Source organism: Nerophis ophidion, linkage group LG08 (assembly GCF_033978795.1).
Source record: "Nerophis ophidion isolate RoL-2023_Sa linkage group LG08, RoL_Noph_v1.0, whole genome shotgun sequence".
In the NCBI taxonomy this organism is placed as follows: Eukaryota; Metazoa; Chordata; class Actinopteri; order Syngnathiformes; family Syngnathidae; genus Nerophis; species Nerophis ophidion.
Window position 1 is genome coordinate 27,045,783 of NC_084618.1, and position 20,729 is coordinate 27,066,511.

Genomic DNA, 20,729 nt, shown 5'->3' on the forward strand with positions numbered 1-20,729 from the left:
TTTTATGGTGTATTACTGTGATTGGGGAAAAAAAGTAAACATTTTTACAGTTAAATTCTGGCGACTCCGCTGCCAGTTTTTCTACGATTGTGGTTTTTACGGTGTATCATTGTAAATGGGAAAAAAAGGTACCAGTTTTTACAGTAGATTATGAATATTTTCTTTTTCTATGGTGTATTACAGTAACACATTTTAAATATGACCGTTTCTTACAGTAAAATTCTGCCGACTGAGCTGCACGCTTTTGACAATCAAATTGACGGGTGTTTTCTTAATGATGTATTAATGTGTACCAGTTCTTTTACGGTGAAACTCTGGCAACTAAGCTGCCATTTTGTACTTCAAAATCGCCGGTTGTTGGTTTTGCTATGTATTACTGTGAATGGATATAAAGTTTGAAAAAAAATTACTGTAAAATTCTGGCAACTAAGCTGACAGTTTTTGGCTGTAAAATCTACGGTTGTTGTTTTATGATGTGTTGCTGTACATGGAAAAGAAGTAACATTTTTTAACGGTGAAATTCAGGAAACTAAGTTGCCAGTTTTTTACTGTCAATCTTAGCTTGTTTTTTTATGGTGTATCAATGTGCATGGAAAAAAGGTACCAGTTTTTTTTCGTAAAATTCTGGCACCTGAGTTGCCAAATTGTTAACTGTAAAATATATGGTTGTTGTTTGTATGGAGTTTTACTGTATTATTTAGTATTGCAAACGGATTTTGACTGAAAAAATTGTTGCAACTGAGCTGTCAGCTTTTTAACATAAAATCCACAGTTGTTGTTTTTACGGTGCATTACTGTAAATGTAAAAAACTTACCAGTTTTTCTAAATATGAAATTCTGGCGACTAAGCTTACAGTTTTTGGCTGTAAAATCTACGGTTGGTTTTACAATGTATTGCTGTAAATGGGAAAAAAGTAACCATTTTTAAACGGTGAAATTTTGGAGAACGAGTTGCCAGTTTTTTTTACCGTCAAATCTATGGTTGTTGTTTTTATGGTGTATTAATGTGCATGGAAAAAAAGGGTACCAGTTTTTTTTACTGTAAAATTCTTGCGCCTGAATTTTAACTGTAAAATCTATGGTTTTTGTTTTGACGATGCATTACTGTAAAGTAAAAAAAAAAGGTGCAAGTTTTTGTTTTTTTTACTGTAAAGTTTTGACCACTAAGCTGACATTTTTTGACTGTAACATCTACAGTTCTTGTTTTTACGGTTTATTACTGCAAATGGAAAAAAGTAAAACCCTTTTTTATGGTGAAATCTGGAGACTGAGGTGCCGGTTTTTACTGTAAAATGTATTGTTGTTTTTATGGTGTATTACTGTTACAGAACAAAAAAGGTACACTGTAAGAAATAACTGTGAAATTTACATAAAAACTATGTAAAATTACTACAGAAAAGTATTGTTAACGCAAAAATATATATTTTTTGTTTAAATTACAGTGAACTTTTATAAACTATTAAACAGAATGTTTTTGTTATATTTGCAACTACATGTGATAAGAATCAAATTTAGTTGTGAAAACTACAAATATTGGTAACAAAAACTGAGAAATATTGTAATACTCATAACAAAACAATTTTGTTAATTTGACATGAAAATATTGTAAAAACTATAGTTTTAGTCAGTTTGTTTTGAAAAATACAAAAACAAAATGTGTAAGTCACTTTACAAGTGTATGCTGTACTTTTAACATGATTGATGAAACAATGCAAATTGAGGTAACAAAAATGTTTTCACACCCAAAAAAAAAATCATTGTGAACGTGAGAGGCTCCCTATAGGCCTATTCATAAACAAAAATATAGGCTAAAATTATAATAATTTGTTTGGAAGATTTTTTGTTTCCGTCCTCACCTTAAAACTATTGATAAATATGATCGATAAAATAATAATAATTTAAGCATTGTGTCATTACCACAGGCTAAACAACCTCCTCTAACCGCAGACTTGTAGTTGTAGGCTACTTCTTTCTCATTGTACAGTCCGCCTAATTTTTAATTTCAAAAAGTGCTCTCGAAAAGTGCGCAGCTGAAGCTCGTCTCTGATTGGATAGTGACGTGAGGGCGGAAGGAGCCGGGAGAAGCTCTTCGTTAACGGCTGCAGCTGACGTCACTAACGAGCGAGCCAGAGCTGTAATTTGGCCTGTTTGAGACAAAAATGTCCAGATTTTAAGAGCCTAATCTTCTGGAGATAAAAATGCTCCCAATTGTTTTATGCCATATACTGTTGAACATTCCAGACAGGGAGTGTCGGTTGTTGTTGGGCACCTGGCACTTAAACAAATGTCCAGATTTAAGGAGGCTAAGCTTCTGGAGTATTTGAACCAGTATTCAGTCAAAATATCCATTACATGTTCCTTCTTTGCATGTTGTATTAAAAAAAGAAGAGGGGAAAAAAATCCAATTGTTTTGAACTATTAATGATGGCTGTTAAATAAATGTTCCAAGAGTGATATTTTCCTCTCGTCTTCTCTCAATATGTATTTTTGTTTCGGTGTACAGGTAGTAGAAATAATTTTGCAGGTTTATATGTGAAATTTTACATAATAACTTGATTATTAAAACATAAAAATACAGCATATTATGAATAGATTTTATGTATACTATACAGAGCAGCTCAATTTAAAATGCAAAGTTTTACTGTGGTTCTACCAGTTTAAATTAGTTTTTCGTTTGATATTTCCCTGTTAATTTTATCGTTTATTGATGCACAATAAGCAACTATTACATGTAAAAAATACAGGAATTGGTCTGTTTGTATACAACACCGTTATGCAAAATTAACACTTCTTTTTGTATATTTAACAGTTTTTTTTACGTGATTCAGACGTAATTTAATTCACTGTAAATCAATTTACATATTTTGACCGTAAAGTTATCTACTGTGCTGCTGTAATTTTTACAGGAATTCTCTGGTAACCCCAGCTGCCAGCGTTTTCCTGTAAAAACATTTTTTTTTTTTACAGTGTACCAGTTTTTTTATGTACAATTCTGGCGACTGAGCTGCACGCTTTTTACTGTCAAATTTACAGTTGTTGTTTTTATAGTATATTAATGGGCATTGAAAGAAAGGTACCAGTTTTTTTACGATAACATTCTGCAGCGGAGCTGCCAATATTTGCTGTAGATTCAACAGTTATTCTTTTTAGGGTGTATTAATGTGAATCAGAAAAAAGTAGCATTTTTTACGGTGCAAATTCTGGTGACTGAGCTGCCAGTTTTTACCGTAAAATCTACAGTTGTTTTTACAGTTTATTATTGCAAATGGAAAAAAAGTAACATTTTTTATGGTGAAATCCTGGAGACTGAGCTGGCAGTTTTTTTTATTGTAAAATCTTTGGTTGTTGTTTTTACAGTGTATCACTGTTAATAGAAAAACGCTCTTTTTTTCACTGTAAATTCTTGCGACTGAACTGCAGGATTTTTACTTTAAAATCTGCTGTTATTTTTACAGTTTATTATTACAAATGGAAAAAAGTAAACATTTTTACAGTGAAATTCTCGAGACTGAGCTAGCAATTTTTTTCGTAAGATCTACAGTTGTTTGACGGTTTATTATTGCAAATGGAAAAAAGTAAACATTTTTACGGTGAAATTCTCGAGACTGAGCTGGCAATTTTTTTCGTAAGATCTACAGCTGTCTTTACAGTTTATTATTGCAAATGGAAAAAAGTAAACATTTTTACGTTGAAATTCTGGAGACTGGGCTGGCAATTTTTTTTACTGTAAAATCTATGGTTGTTTTTACAGTGTATTTTTTCACTGTAAATTCTTGCGACTGAGCTGCCAGATTTTTACTGTAAAATCCGCAGTTGTTTTTACGGTACATTACTGTAAATTAAAAAAAGGTACCCGTTTTTTACTGTAAAGTTCTGGTGGCTAACCTACCAATTCTTGACTTGTAAAATCGACGGTTGTTTTTTCTTTACAGTTAATGTAAATGAAAAAAGGTACAACACTTTTTTTTTTACAGTAAAACTTTGGCGACCAAGCGACCAGTTGTTGTTTTTTGCTGTAAAATCTATTGCCATATTTCAATTTGATAACTTGCTTGGAAATCATAAGTCCAACAAATATCTAACAATGTTTGATGACATCACAGTTGAGAAAATATGCGCGTGTGTGTACCCTAGAGATGTACAGTTGGCAGATCATGTGTTCCCCGGGCTGAACGTCCCTGCTGGACCTTGTGATGAAGATGCCACGGCCCTGGGAGCCGACGTCGGGCTTACAGATGAAGGAGGCGTGCTTTTTGAGGCGTGTGAATGCCAGGAAGTCGCTGTAGCTGTAAAGCACATCGGAGGCAGAGCGTCAGTCGGCGCTCATTGGCGTGCGGGCAAAGAAAACAAACGCACTCTCCGGGAAGGCACCAAGTCCTGGGAAAGATGTTGTAGTCTTTGGGAAAGAGCTTGAACATGCGGTTCAGGTTCCTGGCCAGCGTGTCCTTGCGGCAGATCTCGATCATGCCGGGAAAGTGATTGATCTTCTGTGGAGTCAGGAAACACAACAATGTTGACCCGGCAGACGGCACATAAACACTACAAAGATGGAGGAACACTACACTAAATCCTAAACCAGGGCTATCCAAAGTGGGGCCCACGGGTCAAATTTGGACCGTGTCTCATTTTGTTTGGCTGGCTACCAAATAAAAAAAAACCTTGGAGCTTAGTCCCCAGAAATGTACCGTCAAATCTTTATTGGTACGGGGAACACAGATTTTACAGTAAAAAATTACAGCTCAGTTGCTAGAATTTTGCGGTAAAAATAATTTTCAATTCACAGTAATGCACTGGGGAAAAAAAGACCATAGATTTTTATGTAGAAAATTTGCAGCTCAGTAGCATACATTTTACTGTAAATAAACAGTGGTACCATTTTTCAATTCATAGTAATGCACTGTAAAAAATGGCAGCTCAGTCAAGACAATTTTTATGTAAAAACAACAGTGGTACAGTTTCTCCACTTACAGTAATTTGGTGTGAAAAAAACACTTAAAAATTCTGGTGACTGAGCTAAGAGGTTTTTTATACATTTTTAAATACATTTATTACAGGCTAACTTGTTGCATTTAAATTTGAAAGCCCCGCTTTAAGGTGAAGTTGTGATTTTTTCACGCTTTTTGAAAAAGGCTAATCTTGGTCGACATGTTTTGTCCATGTCCTTTAATGAAAAAAAACGCTTCGAAATTTAGCATCCGCCATACGTCTCACCGGGTAAATTTTGTAAGCGATCGGATGACATATCTAGCAGGAGCTCGATTCAGAACACCTGGAAATTGTAAAAATCTGCGGAAAATGACCTTTTTTTAAACATTTGGAGGTTAAAAATGTACATAAAAGATGTCGCACGCCAACTGAATTAGATCTCTACTAGCTTATATTGGTATACGACAGAGTGAGGCTACATTCTTCACTTGTGGTGCTGGTGTATGTTAAAAATTGTCCGCGGACCACTTGGAGGCAAAAAGGTTTGGCCCCTCTGTACTTAACAAAACAGAAGAGTTCCAACCGTCTGTGAGGCCGTGAACGTAACTGGCTGAGCCCTGAGGGATGTAGTCAGGAAGTAGTCTTTGCCATTAAAGGGGAACATTATCACCAGACATATGTAAGCGTCAATATATACCTTGATGTTGCAGAAAAAAAGACCATATATTTTTTTACCGAATTCCGAACTCTAAAAGGAGGAATTTGGCTATTTAAACGCCTTTCAATTGTTCGCTGTCGGAGCGATGACCTTTCACCCGTGACTTCACAATGGGAAGCAATTCACCATTTTCTCAAACATAATACACACACAAGTCAAATCAGCTCAGATAGTTTCCGTTTTTTCGACTGGAGACATCATGCCTCGTCGGTGTGTTGTCGGAGGGTGTAACAACACGATCAGGGACGGATTCAAGTTGACTTACATGGAGTGTGCATCGATGCTAACATGCTATTTAGGCTAGCTTTATGTACATAGTGCGTCATTATGCCTCATTTGTAGCTATATTTGCATCCAGCCTTTCCCTCCACTCAAATGTAATGCCAAACAAACACATACCAATCGACGGATTCAAGTTGCACCAGTGTCAAAAGATGAGAAAGTCCCTCGTTTGTTCTGCACGTTTTACCGGCAGATATCCTGCGACACTCTAAGCAGATGCATTTCCAACGATAAAGTCGACGAAATCACAAAGGTGAGTTTTGTTAATGTTATTGACTTATGTGCTAATCAGACATATTTGGTCACGGCATGACTGCCAGCTAATCGATGCTAACATGCTATTTAGGCAAGCTGTATGTACATTTGTAGCTATATTTGTATCTAGCCTTTCCCTCCACCCACATTTAATGCCAAACAAACACTTACCAATCGACGGATTTAAGTTGCTCTATTGGTCAAAAGATGCAATCGTTGGTTAGAAGGCGATCGCCGAATAGCTTCAGTTTCTTCTTCAATTTCGTTTTCGCTATCTGCCTCCACACTCCAACCATCCGTTTCAATACATGCGTAATTTGTTGAATCGCTTAAGCCGCTGAAATCCGAGTCTGAATCCGAGCTAATGTCGCAATATCTTGCTGTGCTATCCGCCATGTTTGTTTGTATTGGCATCACTATGTGACGTCACAGGAAAAAGGACGGTGGATTTACAGATAGCGAAAATCAGGCACTTTAAAGACTTTTTTTTGGGGATATTCCATGATGGGTAAAATTTTGAAAAACAGATTTTTATTGTTTTTAACCCTTCTGAAATTGTGATAATGTTCCCCTTTAAGTTACATGTCTTTTGTTGCGCCCTGCAAAGTGTTAATACTGTAAGTATCGTTCTTACCACACACCAGTTGTTTGATTGTAACGTTTTAATGAGCAAATAAATTTTAAAGGTGTTGGACTCACCATGTAAAATCTAATCGGTAGCATGTCTATGGCAAATCCAATGTAAATTGAAATCGAGCTAGCACATTTTGAAAAGTGGAGCCTTACTTTTGAGTGCTTTTTATCAGGAATGCTTGCTTCGTTGGCATGGAAAATTAAAGCATTACTTGGAGGCAGTCCGTTACAGATATACCTTTTTGCCCGGGCATGATGTCACGTGCAACCGAAATTTGGTAGTAATATATCGTAATTATATATAGTATATTGTCGCTTCAAAAGGGCTCTGATAACTCGTAAAATATAGTGACAAGGTTAGCACACCCTTATGACGCTTCATGCTTGGTCTTCTTATTCTCTGGCAGACCAGGTGGGTTTTAGTGTGTTCTTGAGCACACATAGATCTATTTGTGGCACTCAAAAGAAATGGTGACCCTCCAGAAATAAATGAATGTTTTTGCAAGTTAGGCACACAAGTGGACTGCTAGCCAAGCGCAGACCACGCGCCCCCCCGATCCATGGGAGGCCACGTTTTGAATGAAGGAAGTGCATGTAAAATATCAATTAATGAGTTGCACGGCAATTCAAATTTAATATATGTGCGTAGACCCTTCCTGTTTAGTCACTGATAAAAAATACAATGGTAAATCCCTCTAAATATTCAAACAGCCACCATGTGCTATAAGTCTTAGAAGTGGTCATAGCAGGTTCGAATCCCAGTCGGAAATGTGTCGGGAAGATTACATTTTTTAAAAAATTATTTTTAAATGTGCTATTTTGCACACACAAAAAAAAATAAAATAAAAAAGAAATTCTGCTCTGGGCCCCAATTTAGTCTCCTCAGTGACACTACCTGGTACGGTTTCATGGCCTTCACTCTCTCCAGAGACACGGAGCAGTCAGACCACATCAGTGTCCAGTCGTCGCCTTCCATCGCTTCTCTGAGGCCGAAACGTCGAGCAGCACGCCGCACTGACAACACACACACGCTAAAGATGAGTGTATTATTATAGCGTTGTAACGCATACAGTCTCCACATGGTACAACACACGCACTAAAGATAAGTGTATTATTATAGCGTTGTAACGCATACAGAGTCCCCACATGGTACAACACACACTAAAGATTAGTGTACTAGTATAGCGGTGTAACGAATACAGAGTTCCCACATGGTACAACACACACTCTGAAAATGAGTGTATTATAGCGGTGAAACGCATACAGAGTCCCCTTAAGTGAGGGACAGTAAGTGTTCACAAGTGTGTAACTGGGTGGGTAGCGATAGTTCTGTTTGAAAGGATATTTTCCCACATTTGAGCAAAATGAAACACCTTACAAATGACTAATTTTGGCCTTGGTTGTGCTAGAAGACGATAAAGATGAATGCACCATGTTTTATATCTTTGCAAACACACACACAGTTTCTTATTTAGGTTCCAGAGGAAGAAGTACCAGCTGCAGGGAGTGAGAGTGGAGGATGTCAAGTTAACTTCCAGTTTTGATCTCCGCCAAGTCAGTGCTGCAACATGGACAAAAACATGTAAGGCGCGTATATTTCCAGAGGCTGCTCAGACCTCAAGATAGCTCAGTTCACTCCCCCAGATCTGGTGTTAGTATTGCTTGTGCTTACTCTTTTTTGTAGAATACATTGTTAAAGTTTAATTCTAGGCACCTCTCATCATTTTAGACAGCCTTCGAATAAAATAATCTGGGTGGACTCTTCCTTAATAAAAGGTAAGGTCCTAATAGTGCCAAGGGGAAAGCGGAGCTTGAAACTCTATTTTGTTGTTAAAGTCTCCTGTTTGGAAAACCTTAACTTCAAATACGTCAACAAAAACAAGTGGATAACAAAAAGGAAGTGTTCACGTCAAATAAAATAATCATTCACACCCTTTAAATTGTATGTATTATTACATTTCTCAGTAAGAAACTGGTATTTATTCGGATCTTTTCATGTTTTACATTTTGTTACTTACCGTACCCAAAGTAAACTAAGCTGCCCAATTTAAACTGAAGTAAATACCACGCCATGACGATGGCGTACGTTACACAAGGGCTGTCCAAACTTTTTCTGATGAGGGGCACCAACTGAAAAATCTACTGTAAGGGGGGCCCAATGCTTATAGTTGTCATTTTCAAAACCTATAAAACATATCTTGTCACATTGAGTTGGTGGTGACAAACCCCAAGATGCAGAAATGGTGGCAGGCATTGAATAAGAAAACATGATTTAATGTCCAAAAATGTGAAAATAAAAAACACAAACCAGGAACAAACTGGAAGCAGGGAACAGGAACCAGCAAACAGAAACATACTGACAACGACCAGTAGGAGCAACAATAATCCAGCCCCGAATGGAGAGCAAAGCAGGTCTAAATAGCAGCCGGCTGTGACACCAGGCACTAAATAGCAGCCACAGCTGAGGGGAAAAAGCACTCAGGGAGACAAGCAGGAAACAAAGACAAACGCAGAGGAAAAACTAAAACATAGTCAAACTGTCAGGGACAAGCCTGTAGCCCCCCTTCCCATAACGGATACGAGACGTTCTAGACACCCCCGTCCCGAAAAAAAGGAACAGTCCAAAGTCAAGGGAGGGTGGAGGGAGGAGAAGGTGGTAGGCCGTCAGGCCAAGTGTTCCCGCAACCAGCAGGGAAGAGTCAGGTGACGACGGCGAGTTGAACGCCGCCGCAATTGGCGAGGCGGTCGCCCATGCCACGACCACATCTGTGGCTGACAAGAGGATTGTGGCGCCCTCTGCTGGCTGACTGGACAGGATGGTGGCGTCCCCTGCTGGTCCACTGGAGAGGATGGTGGTGGGGCCCCCTGCTGCTGGCCCACCGGAGAGGGTGGTGGCGCCCCCTGATGCTGGCCCACCGGAGAGGGTGGTGGCGCCCCCTGATGCTGGCCCACCGGAGTGCGTTTTTGATTGATTGATTGAACCTTTTATTAGTAGATTGCACAGCTCTGTACATATTCCGTACAATTGACCACTAAATGGTAACACCCAAATACGTTTTTCAACTTGTTTAAGTCGGGGTCCACATTAATCAATTCATGGTGGTGGCGCACCCTGCTGCTGGCCAACCGGAGTGCGTGGTGGCACCCCTGCTGCTGGCCCACCGGAGCGCGTGGTGGCACCCCATGCTGCTGGCCCACCGGAGCGCGTGGTGGCGCACCCTGTTTGCCCACCGGAGCGCGTGGTGGCGCTTCCTTGCCCACCGGAGCGCGTGGTGGCGTCTGCTAGCCCACCGGAGCGAGTGGTGGCGTTTGCTAGCCCACCGGAGCGAGTGGTGGCGTCTGCTGGCCCACCGGAGCGCGTGGTGGCGTCTGCTGACCCATGGGAGCGCATGGTGGTGTCTGCTGGCCCACCGGAGATGATGGCGTCGTAGGTTGCAGACCCACCGATGATGATGGCGCCGTAGGTTGCAGACCCAACGATGATGGCGGCAACTGCCGGCCCACCGGAGATGATGGTGGCGTCTGTTGCAGACCCACTTGAGATCGTGGCGCCGTCTGTGCAGACCCACTTGGGTGAAAAGGAGCTGTGCCTCCCCAGCTGTACAGCTACTCCTAGCCCCCCCCCCAAGGGACGGATCCCAGACGTCTCCTGAGAAGCCAAAATAGGACAGGGATGGGTGGGAGGGATTACAAAATGAGGCAGAGTCCTTCCTCGATTTGGCCATTAATTCTAAAGCTTTGTTAAGCCTCTCTACCATAGAAATTTCCACGGGGTTCGTACGAGGCTGGATTATTCTGTCACATTGAGTTGGTGGTGACGAACCCCAAAATGCAGAGATGTTGGCAGGCATTGAATAGGAAAACATAATTTAATGTCAAAAATGTAAAAATAAAGAAGAAACACAAACCAGGAACCGGGAACAAACAAACTGGAAGCAGGAACCAGCAAACAGGAACGCACTGACAACTCCACGACACGACAAGAGGTAACGACAATCAACCGGTAGGAGCGACAATAATCCAGCCTCGAGTGGAGAGCAAAGCAGGTCTAAATAGCAACTGACTGATTGACACCAGGTGTGGCCCGGTGCCAATCAGCCACAGCTGAGGGGAAAAAGCACTCAGGGAGACAAGCAGGAAATAAAGACAAAATAAAAGCGCTGACAGGAAACAAAGTCAAACGCAGAGGAAAAACTAAAACATAGTCAAACTGTCAGGGACAAGCCTGACATATCTATTTCATTAACATTTGGGCCTTCCCTCAATTTTGGTCCCGGGTACCCGGAAGTCTGAGTCATAAAAATGTTCTAATTATGTGATATATAAAAAAAAAATTTGAGGTTGAATCTGGAGATCAACTTCAAATAGATTTGTCGTATGAATGAAAAAAATAATTTTCTGTAAGTTTTATGCCATTTTTGTTAAAGAAAACCCTGTTTTTCATGGCAAAAATACAAAATATGATAGTCTACAAGTGGAATATTTGATGTGAAGTAATTAGAACCTTAAATAGGTCAATAATCTATAACAATGTTGATTTTTATTCATTATTATTTATGAACAATGACAGTTTTTTTTTTAAATCCCACTTAAATTCTCAGTAATCCAAAAGGGCCCCTTTCATAATTTTTTTTTTTACTTTCAGAGCTTAAATATCTAGGCCTGGGGTATACAAATTACAACACGCGGGCCAAGCATGGCCGGTAGCTTGCATTCATTTTAATGGTGTGAAAGCTTAGATGCTGATGTTATGTCACCATCTAGTAGACAACGAGAGTTTTTCAATTATATCTTGATTAGAAGAATGCACAGCATGTTATATGACCCAATGCGAATAACCTTCCCTAGTCGTGGTGAAAAAAAGAACAACCAACACAAAATGTCAAACAGACATGGTCTCTGAACTTTGTGGATATTAAAACAAAAAATGCCCATTCACCATACATTTTTCAAATGACACCCATTTAAATCCATTACAAAGCAAATATGGTAAAAATGCAAAACACTCTCCACACGCATTTTAGCTGCTTGATATTTACGATTAATTACAAAACTTTAAGGAAAGGTCGGAGGTGAACTTTCACATACTCTTAATATCCAAATATATTATTTATATTGTACCCATTATATTAATACAACATGTATAGTCTATATCTATCTATCTATCTATCTATCTATCTATCTATCTATCTATCTATCAATCAATCTAGATATGCGGCAATTGTACGTTTTCATAATTTTTTTGGTTTATTTTCTGACGTTTTTGTCATTACAAACATTGTTTTTTATACAGTAAAAAGAGGATTCGTTTGGCCCCATTCGTCGTAATCTACCTAAAACATGAAACTAAACTAATTGTGGATTTGCACTGTCCACTTAAGCCGCGAGTCGGCAGTGGAGTGTTGAATATCTTACAATGTGTTTTGGGGCAACTCCTAATTTGACCGCAGGGTCAGTTGCTGTGTAGAGCGGCAAATTCCATAATTTTCAGCAAAATGCATTGCTAAATGACTTCCCCCCCACCTCCCCTAATGTGTAGCAAACACACAAAATCTGCAATATTTTCTCCCCAAAAATATTTCAAAGTGAAATATTTAATGTGAAATAATTGGAACCTGGAATTGGTGAATAATTTATAACAACATGGACTTTATTCATTATTATTTAGGAGCAATGACAGATTTAAAGAAACAAACAGCCTGCATGGCAGCTTTGAGTTATTAGTCAACGTTGCAATTTTTTTTCAGAATCTTAAATAACGGGACTTTTGCCTTCACATAATCCAACGAGCTTGGTGATTGTGTTGTCAACAGTGCAGAGTGTCTCTGTAAGTATATTTCTATTGTTGATGCAAATAAACGTAACTGATTGATCATTAAAATACGTGTTGGATAACCTTCAATTCCCTCTGATTAAACAACTAACATGCGGCGAGGTGGGAGAGAGCCGAGGTCTTTGGGAGTCCCCCGCCAACAGTTGCACCAGTATTTTATTGTGTGTGTGTGTGTGTGTTTGTGTGTGTGTGTGTGTGTGTGTGTGTGTGTGTGTGTGTGTGAGAGAGACCAAAACGTACCACTTTCATACTTGCAGGTGGTCAAGTTGATCCACAGTCAACTGAAAGACAAGAAAGGACACACGGGGGACAGAACAGGCCTCCTCGTTGCCAAGACAACAAGAGGCGTACAAAATCAGCATGTAAAGGTACCTCCTCTTAATCTTTCTCTTCTTCAGGGCGTTCTCCAGCGTGCCGCTTGCTGTGCTCGCCGTCTGCGTGTTGTCGGGATCGCTGTAGTCATGCCGATTGTCTCCAGCGTGAACACCAGTCGTCTTTGGCAGGGCCATCCTCAGCGCACGGACTGGACAAGACCGTAAACACCCTCGTTCATTTTACGTGGTCAATTGGGTTCATGTCTAAGAACTTTGCTTGAAGTCACTTTCCGTGAGTCCGAAACGTTAGTGACTCACGTTTGTGGCCTACATGAGACGGGGCACAGGAGGACTTTTCTGCGGTCCCGGCACCCCGCGTTGATGCCAAAATCCGTCTGTCAAGACCCTGTGGCACGTCAAACTGGATGAAGCCCCCAGCTTCAGGGCCTCCATGTCAGTTTGCAGATGTCATGACGAAGGGGTGCTGGCATCTAGTGGGCCATCAAAAAAGTGTTAGAAAACATTTCATCCTTGTCCTTCAATAAGTTTGACATTTTGTGCGCTGAAGCAGAAGTAGGCCTTCTCATGTTGCTCACTAACAAGCATGGAACCTTCAACTCAGCATAACATATCAAATTAGGAAAATCAACTGCAGCTTTTTTGCGGCAATTCACACTTGTGATGTGACGTTCGCAAACAAATCGAGTCTTTTGAACAGATCTTTTAAGTAGAACCGAGTCCCACTTGTGAGCCGTTCGTTTGAGACGTTTTTTTTATTCACATGCAAATTAGGCGGCGACAATTGCCCACTCTGCACTTGTGTGCCACCCGACTCGCAGCTGGACTAGAAAATGAGTCCGAGTTAAAGGAAATATAGCAGCATTTAGTAAACTTTTTTTTTTTAAACTAAAAACAAATATTGTTACATGTAAAAATATCAAAATGCATGTATATATTATTTAATGAATATTATTTTTAAATTTTATTTTTTCTATTTATTTAGGCACGAAACGCAAAAGCTGTAAAAGCCCTATTACAGTGGTTCTCAAACTATCTCCAAGTACCACCATAATGACCATCATTAAAATACAGTAGGATAGTAGGCCCAAGTATTCATTAAAAACAACACAGAAGTTTTATTTAACAAGTATATTGGATATTTTTTACCATAATAACATTAAACACAGTTTGAACAGTAACACTGTTTTAAATTCAGGAAAATACAAGACTGTACTTTAATCAAGTGATTATTTGGCTTCCCACTAATGGAACCCGCGAGTTGTGCACTACCACAGTTTGAGAATCACTAGGTTAAAGACTGTGGTCGTACTCTAACGAACCTCTCCTAGGTACTTGGAACAAATGAGCCACGGTTAAAATGACATACACTAGTCCAGGGGTCGGGAACATTTTTGACAGAGAGAGCCATGAAAGCCAAATATTTCAAAATGTATTTCCATGAGAGCCACATAATATTTTTTAACAGTGAATACAAGTAAATGCATTTTTAAGGAAGGCCAACATTTTTGGAGTATAATAAGTCTCTAATTATTTTTAATAACTTTATTTTAAAAGTTAATACTTCTTACCATTAATGCGACATAAGGAAAAAGGGGCGATAGAAAACGGATGGTTAGATTAAAATGCATGAGAATGTTTTATAATTTGAACGTTATTTTTAACACTGTGATTACCAGCGGAATTATTAATTACTTATTGTGTTAAGCAATGTCAGCTAAGATTTATCTGAGAGCCAGATGCAGTCATCAAAAGAGCCACATCTGGCTCTAGAGCCATAGGTTCCCTACCCCTGCACTAGACGGATGGGGGATATTAAATTGTGAAGGAAATTTGCCTACGCCACAGGATGTGGGCGTGGCACGCCACTAAACTGTGATCTGATGGTTTGTGGCAAAACTTTCAACATGAATAACTTGGCTACACAAATTCAGATATTGATTATAATTGGTGCAAATTATGACGATGACATTAGATGGGTCAGTACATTTGGGTACCTAATCTTGGTGGGCGTAGGATGGTGGCAAAAACTGCTCCTCACCATTATTAATTAAACTCTCATTACTTCACTTAAGATCAGGAGTGTCAAACCTTTTGACTTGGCCGCATTGAGCTAAATTAGTTTTAGGGTCGAAAGCCAACTGCATGTAAAGTAACTAATAAATAAGTATATATATGCATATACAGTATATTTATACATTCGTGGTCAAAAGTTTACATGCACTTGTAAAGAACATAATGTCATAGCTGTCTTGAGTTTCCAATAATTTCTACAACTCTTATTTTCTTGTGATAGAGTGATTGGAGCACATACTTGATTGTCACAAAAAACATTGATAAAGTTTGGTTCTTTAATGAATCTATTATGAGTCTACTGAAAATGTGACCAAATCTGATCAAAGAACTTTCCTCCAGGTCTTATCTTTGTCCATGTGGTGTCAGATTAAACAAAAATTAAGCTGTTTGGCCACAATACCCAGCAATATGTTTGGAGGAGAAAAGGTGAGGCCTTTAATCCCAGGAGCACCACACCTACAGTCAAGTATGGTGGTGGTAGAATTATGCTCTGGGCCTGTTTTGCTGCCAATGGAACTGGTGCTTTACATTGGACAATGAAAAACAGGATTACCTCCAAATTCTTCAGCACTACCTAAAATCATCAGCCCTGAGGTTGGGTCTTGAGCGCAGTTGGGTGTTCCAACAGGACAATGGCCCCAAACACATGTCAAAAGTGGTACAGGAAGGGCTAAATCAGTCTAGAATTAAGGTTTTGTAATGGCCTTCCCAAAGTCCTGACATAAACGTGTGGACAATACTGAAGAAACAAGTCCATGTCAGAAAACCAACAAATTTAGCTGAACTGCACCAATTTTGTCAAGAGTGGTCAAAAATTCACCCAGAAGCTTGCCAGAAGCTTGTGAATGGCTACCAAAAGCGCTTTATTGCAGTGAAACTTGCCAAGGGACATGTAACCAAATATTAACGTTGCTGTATGTATACTTTTGACCCAGCAGATTTGGTGACATTTTCAGTAGACCCATAATAAATTCATAAAAGAACCAAACTCCATGAATGTTTTTTGTGACAAACAAGTCACCCTCATTGGTTATACGGTGAATTCCTGGCAACCTCCGCTGCCAGTATTTTACTGTAAATTCTACATTTTTTGTATAGAGGTAAACAATATATCAGGTTTTTTTTCATATAAATTTACTCTAAGCAAAAACAGTTAACAACCATAAAATTAACGGATTCAACATCAACATACATACATACGTACATCGTGACGGTATTTTTTTACGGTGAAATTTTACCTAAATTTGACGGATTTTTTTCACAGTGTAATTTTGTACTCACATTTTTACTATGTCCTATTTTTTATTGTAGTTGTATTTATACTTTCTATGTCCATTATTGCATTTTATTTGTACCTATTTGTGTATTTTTCCATATTGTTAAAATAAGTTTTTTGGTAAAAAAAATAAAAAAATAAAATAAAGTAAATATATATATATATATATATATATATGTATATCATTTTCTACCGCTATATATATATATATATATATTTATCTGTGACAAACAAGTATGTGCGCCAATCACTCTATCACAATATAATTATATATATATATATATATATATATATATATATATATATATATATATATATATATATATATATAAAATAGGAAATTCTAATTAGTGATGTCACTGCCAAAGTATGGAAGTATGGGACTGCCGTATGATATGTTTACAATGAAAACAAAACAAGAATCTAATTACAGCCAATAATTCAGAAAAAATCCCAACCGTAGAGTAATATTTGTGTAAATTATTCTGATCTTGATAGATGGATAGTACTTTATTGATTCCTTCAGGAGATTTCCCTCAGGAAAATTAAAAATCTACATCTTATACTAGTGATTGTTTCATTGATTACAAATTATAGCTCTAATCCAAACCCCAAAAATCAACCTTTGACATATATATCCTCACTTTATTTGGGTCTCCATTTGTTGGCTCAGAATCATCTTTTTGTTTCAATGCAAACAAGGCAAAGTTAAATACCAGCATGACTTGTGTGCTGTCGTGTTTCCATGGAAACCGAAAGCTGTCGCTAGCCAGTTAGCCTACAAGCTTACATTTCGACGTAAATGTACACAAATGTCACACACGTCTCCAACCTGCTCGGACAAAATATTCCCTCGCTGTTCCTCTCCTTTGTTGAGATGTTTTGTCCCCAATGGCGAAGTTTGGGTGCTCTTTAGACCCAAAACACGGATAAGTAAAACAAGTAAACGCTCGTGTTTCACGCTCGCATGCTTTCTGCTGCTGTTAGCCAATCACGAACCTTGAATATCTGATTGGCTTTTTTTGCTACCTGATCGCTGATTGGCTGTTGTGCTAAAACTTTCTATTGGCCGGATTCTATCTTCATTCAAATTGTATAATTTGATCAGATGTAATGCATTTCAATTCCTATAACAAAAATTAAATACTATGTTATTTAATATTATTTGTTATAGTTTTAACTGCAACGTTTTTAAACATGTTTATTGTCTGAGTGACAGTTGTTGTCATTGTGTTCATGATACTAATAAATGTACTGATTGGTTAGTATAACTATGTTGAGTGGGGGTTAAATCACCAAAAAGGATTCCCGGGCACGGCCACCGCTGCTGCTCACTGCTCCCCTCACATCCCAGAGTGTGTGACAATCATTGGTACTTTAACTTTAACTTAAATGTCTTGCACGTCAATGAGGGAGTTTGCCTCTCTCTTGTGTTGTAATGGTGACGCAGGCAGTAATGACGTCATAGACTGATGAGGTCGTGAGCGGCACAGTTGTGACAACTTGTCGTTTTTGTATGTTCTGTTGTATTATGTATGTTCAAAAATCGTACATCCTGTTTGATATTAAATTAAATATCATGGGTTTTTTTTAATCTGTGATTTGTTCCGGGGCGTGTCAAATGTCGTTTTACGGCGTTTCTCGACTAGTTTAGAAATCTCCGAGTGTCCGTGAAGGCAGCGGAGCGGCTGACACACAGCGGGAGTGATGGCGGACAGTAGTCCACAACAAGTGACAACAAACATGTAAGTTTGATTCTCTCCTCGTTTTTGTGCGTCGTCATTATCGCCTCTGCTAGTGAACTTGTTGCTGTGCGCTTTATGACAAACAATTTGTTTACTTTCGTTTGTCGTCATGACGCGTCCTGTCAATTTAATCGTGCTTTTTTTTTTTTTTTTTGCCGCCATGACTTGGCACCTGAAGTTGTTGCGCAAGAGTGGCGTTTGGCGGCTAGTGCGCAGGAAGAAAAGTGGCGTTGTCGGTGTCATGTCGCCCGTGGGGCACCTGTTGTCTTCACTCACTGCTGACGTCAGCGCTTTTTCTTTGCAGCATGCACAAGTCCACTCCTGCCTTGACGCAGGTGGCGTTTAAGGACATCCCGCACTCGTACTCGCCGTGCAGCCCCGTCACCTGCAGCTACACCCTCACTGCGCCCTTCCAGGCCAGCAGCCGCGACTGGGTGGGCATTTTTAAGGTGGATGACGTCACTTTTTGCACCTTTTCTCCCGCTGTGTGTGTGAGGTTGCCCCGCCCTAATCATTGCAATTATGTCAAATAACACTGACATCCGTTTGTGCTGTAAAAATGATCCCCATAACATGATTGTTAATGTTTCATGTTATGGGGACGGTTATGAATAATACAATGTTAATAACATTAAAACTACAATGGTTAGACAAAAAAAAACAAAAAAACTGTAGCACAAACGAATAAGATGAGTTTGTGGGGACCGGGGGGTGGGTATGAATAATAACAACAAAAACTATAACATAAAAACTATAATAGTTTAAAGAAACAATTTAGCAACACAAACCTATTATCAGGCTTCACGGGGGAAGAGGGGTTAGTGCGTCTGCCTCACAATACGAAGGTCCTGTAGTCCTGGGTTCAATCCCTGGCTCGGGATCTTTCTGTGTGGAGTTTGCATGTTCTCCCCATGAATGCGTGGGTTTCCTCCGGGTACTCCGGCTTCCTCCCACCTCCAAAGACATGCACCTGGGGATAGGTTGATTGGCAACACTAAATTGGCCCTAGTGTGTGAATGTGAGTGTGAATGTTGTCTGTCTATCTGTGTTGGCCCTGCGATGATGTGACGACTTGTCCAGGGTGTACCCCGCCTTCCGCCCGATTGTAGCTGAGATCGGCGCCAGCGCCCCCCGCGACCCCAAAAGGGAATAAGCGGTAGAAAATGGATGGATGAAAACTTATTTTCTAGGTTTGTGTTAATAGCCTAAAAATAAAAAAAATAAAAACAAATTCAAACTATACACGGCAACACAAACCTGCACAAATGTAGCACAAACATTCAAAATAAGTCTGAGGAGATTTTGTCAAGGTGGGGGGGAGGGGGAGGGGCGATGGTTATGAATAATAACACGCTAACATAAAAACTATGTCATATAACATAACTGTAACAGTTAGACAAAAACATTGCAGCACAAACGATTGAGGCATGTTTGGGGAGATTTTGACACGGTGGATATGACGTTATTGACATAAAAAACTATAAAAGGTTAACATAAAAACTACAATAGACAAACAAAATGTTGGAGCACAACTATAATGTTTAGACAAAAAATTGCAGCACAACTTTAGCACAAATATTTGAGACAAGTTTGGGGATATTTTGACAGGGTGGTTATGAATAATACAACGATAACAATATAAAAATAGAATAGTTAAAACAAAAGACATTTCTAACACATGATTGGGACAAGTTTGGGGTGGGGGGGATAGTTATGGATAATAACACCATAACATTAAAACTATAAAACGTTAATACCATAAAAACTATGATAGACAAAAAATGTTGCAGCATGAAGATAACAAACATTTGAGAGAAGTTTGGAGCAATTTTGACATCGATGGGGGTGGGGGGCGGTTTATAAACAATAACACATGTATAACATAAAAACTATAATATTTAGACAAAAATATTTTGTAGCACAAATGTTTAAAACAAGTTTCAGGGGGGCTGGTTTATGAATAATAACACATGAATAACATGAGGTGGCGACTTGTCCAGGGTGTACGCCGCCTTCCGCCCGACTGTAGCTGAGATAGGCGTCCCCCGAGACCCCAAAAGGGAATAAGCGGTAGCAAATGGATGGATGGATAAAACGTTAATAAAATAAAAACTATAAAACGGTAAGGTAAAAATTACAATAGTTGGACAAAAACAGTTTGCAGCACAAATGTAGCACAAACCTTTGAGACAAGACTGGGGAGATATTGACAAGGCGGGGGTGAAGGGGGGGGCTGGTTATGAATAATAACACTCTGACAACATCCATCCATCCATCCATCTTCTTCCGCTTATCCGAGGTCGGGTCGCAGAGGCAACAGCCTAAGCAGGGAAACCCAGACTTCCCTCTCCCCAGCCACTTCGTCTAGCTTTTCCCGGAGGATCCCGAGGCGTTCCCAGGCCAGCCGGGAGACATAGTCTTCCCAACGTGTCCTGGGTCTTCCCCGTGGCCTCCTACCAGTTGGACGTGCCCTAAACACCTCCCTAGGGAGGCGTTCGGGTGGCATCCTGACCAGATGCCCGAGCCACCTCATCTGGCTCCTCTCGATGTGGAGGAGCAGCGGCTTTACTTTGAGTTCCTCCCGGATGGCAGAGCTTCTCACCCTATCTCTAAGGGAGAGCCCCGCCACCCGGCGGAGGAAACTAATTTCGGC

The 20,729-nt window shown here is 39.5% G+C and overlaps 2 protein-coding genes across 7 annotated transcripts in view; one reads left to right on the plus strand and one right to left on the minus strand.

Annotated features, from left to right (window-relative positions):
- Positions 1 to 18,494, minus strand: part of ttll6 (tubulin tyrosine ligase-like family, member 6) — a 35,297-nt gene extending 16,803 nt beyond the window's left edge. The window contains exons 1-7 of one of the 4 annotated variants that reach the window (XM_061908142.1): positions 18,353 to 18,494; positions 13,280 to 13,452; positions 13,020 to 13,170; positions 12,888 to 12,925; positions 7,710 to 7,828; positions 4,357 to 4,487; positions 4,130 to 4,286 (exon numbers count right to left, since the gene is read on the minus strand). In XM_061908142.1, coding sequence (XP_061764126.1) covers positions 4,130 to 4,286; positions 4,357 to 4,487; positions 7,710 to 7,828; positions 12,888 to 12,925; positions 13,020 to 13,156 — 582 coding nt within the window. In that variant the 5' untranslated portion in view covers positions 13,157 to 13,170; positions 13,280 to 13,452; positions 18,353 to 18,494. Of the gene's footprint in view, positions 1 to 4,129; positions 4,287 to 4,356; positions 4,488 to 7,709; positions 7,829 to 8,308; positions 8,376 to 10,722; positions 10,844 to 12,887; positions 12,926 to 13,019; positions 13,171 to 13,279; positions 13,453 to 17,163; positions 17,302 to 18,352 lie in introns of those variants that run through there. The other 3 variants (XM_061908143.1, XM_061908145.1, XM_061908144.1) reach the window with 3 other exon arrangements.
- The window catches only part of calcoco2 (calcium binding and coiled-coil domain 2), a 28,720-nt gene continuing 25,907 nt past the window's right edge, over positions 17,917 to 20,729 (plus strand). For 2 of the 3 annotated variants that reach the window (XM_061908146.1, XM_061908147.1), the window contains exons 1-2: positions 17,917 to 18,076; positions 18,381 to 18,525. In XM_061908146.1, the coding sequence (XP_061764130.1) occupies positions 18,039 to 18,076; positions 18,381 to 18,525 (183 nt within the window). In that variant the 5' untranslated portion in view covers positions 17,917 to 18,038. The remainder of the gene's footprint in view (positions 18,077 to 18,380; positions 18,526 to 20,729) is intronic. The other variant, XM_061908148.1, reaches the window with a different exon arrangement.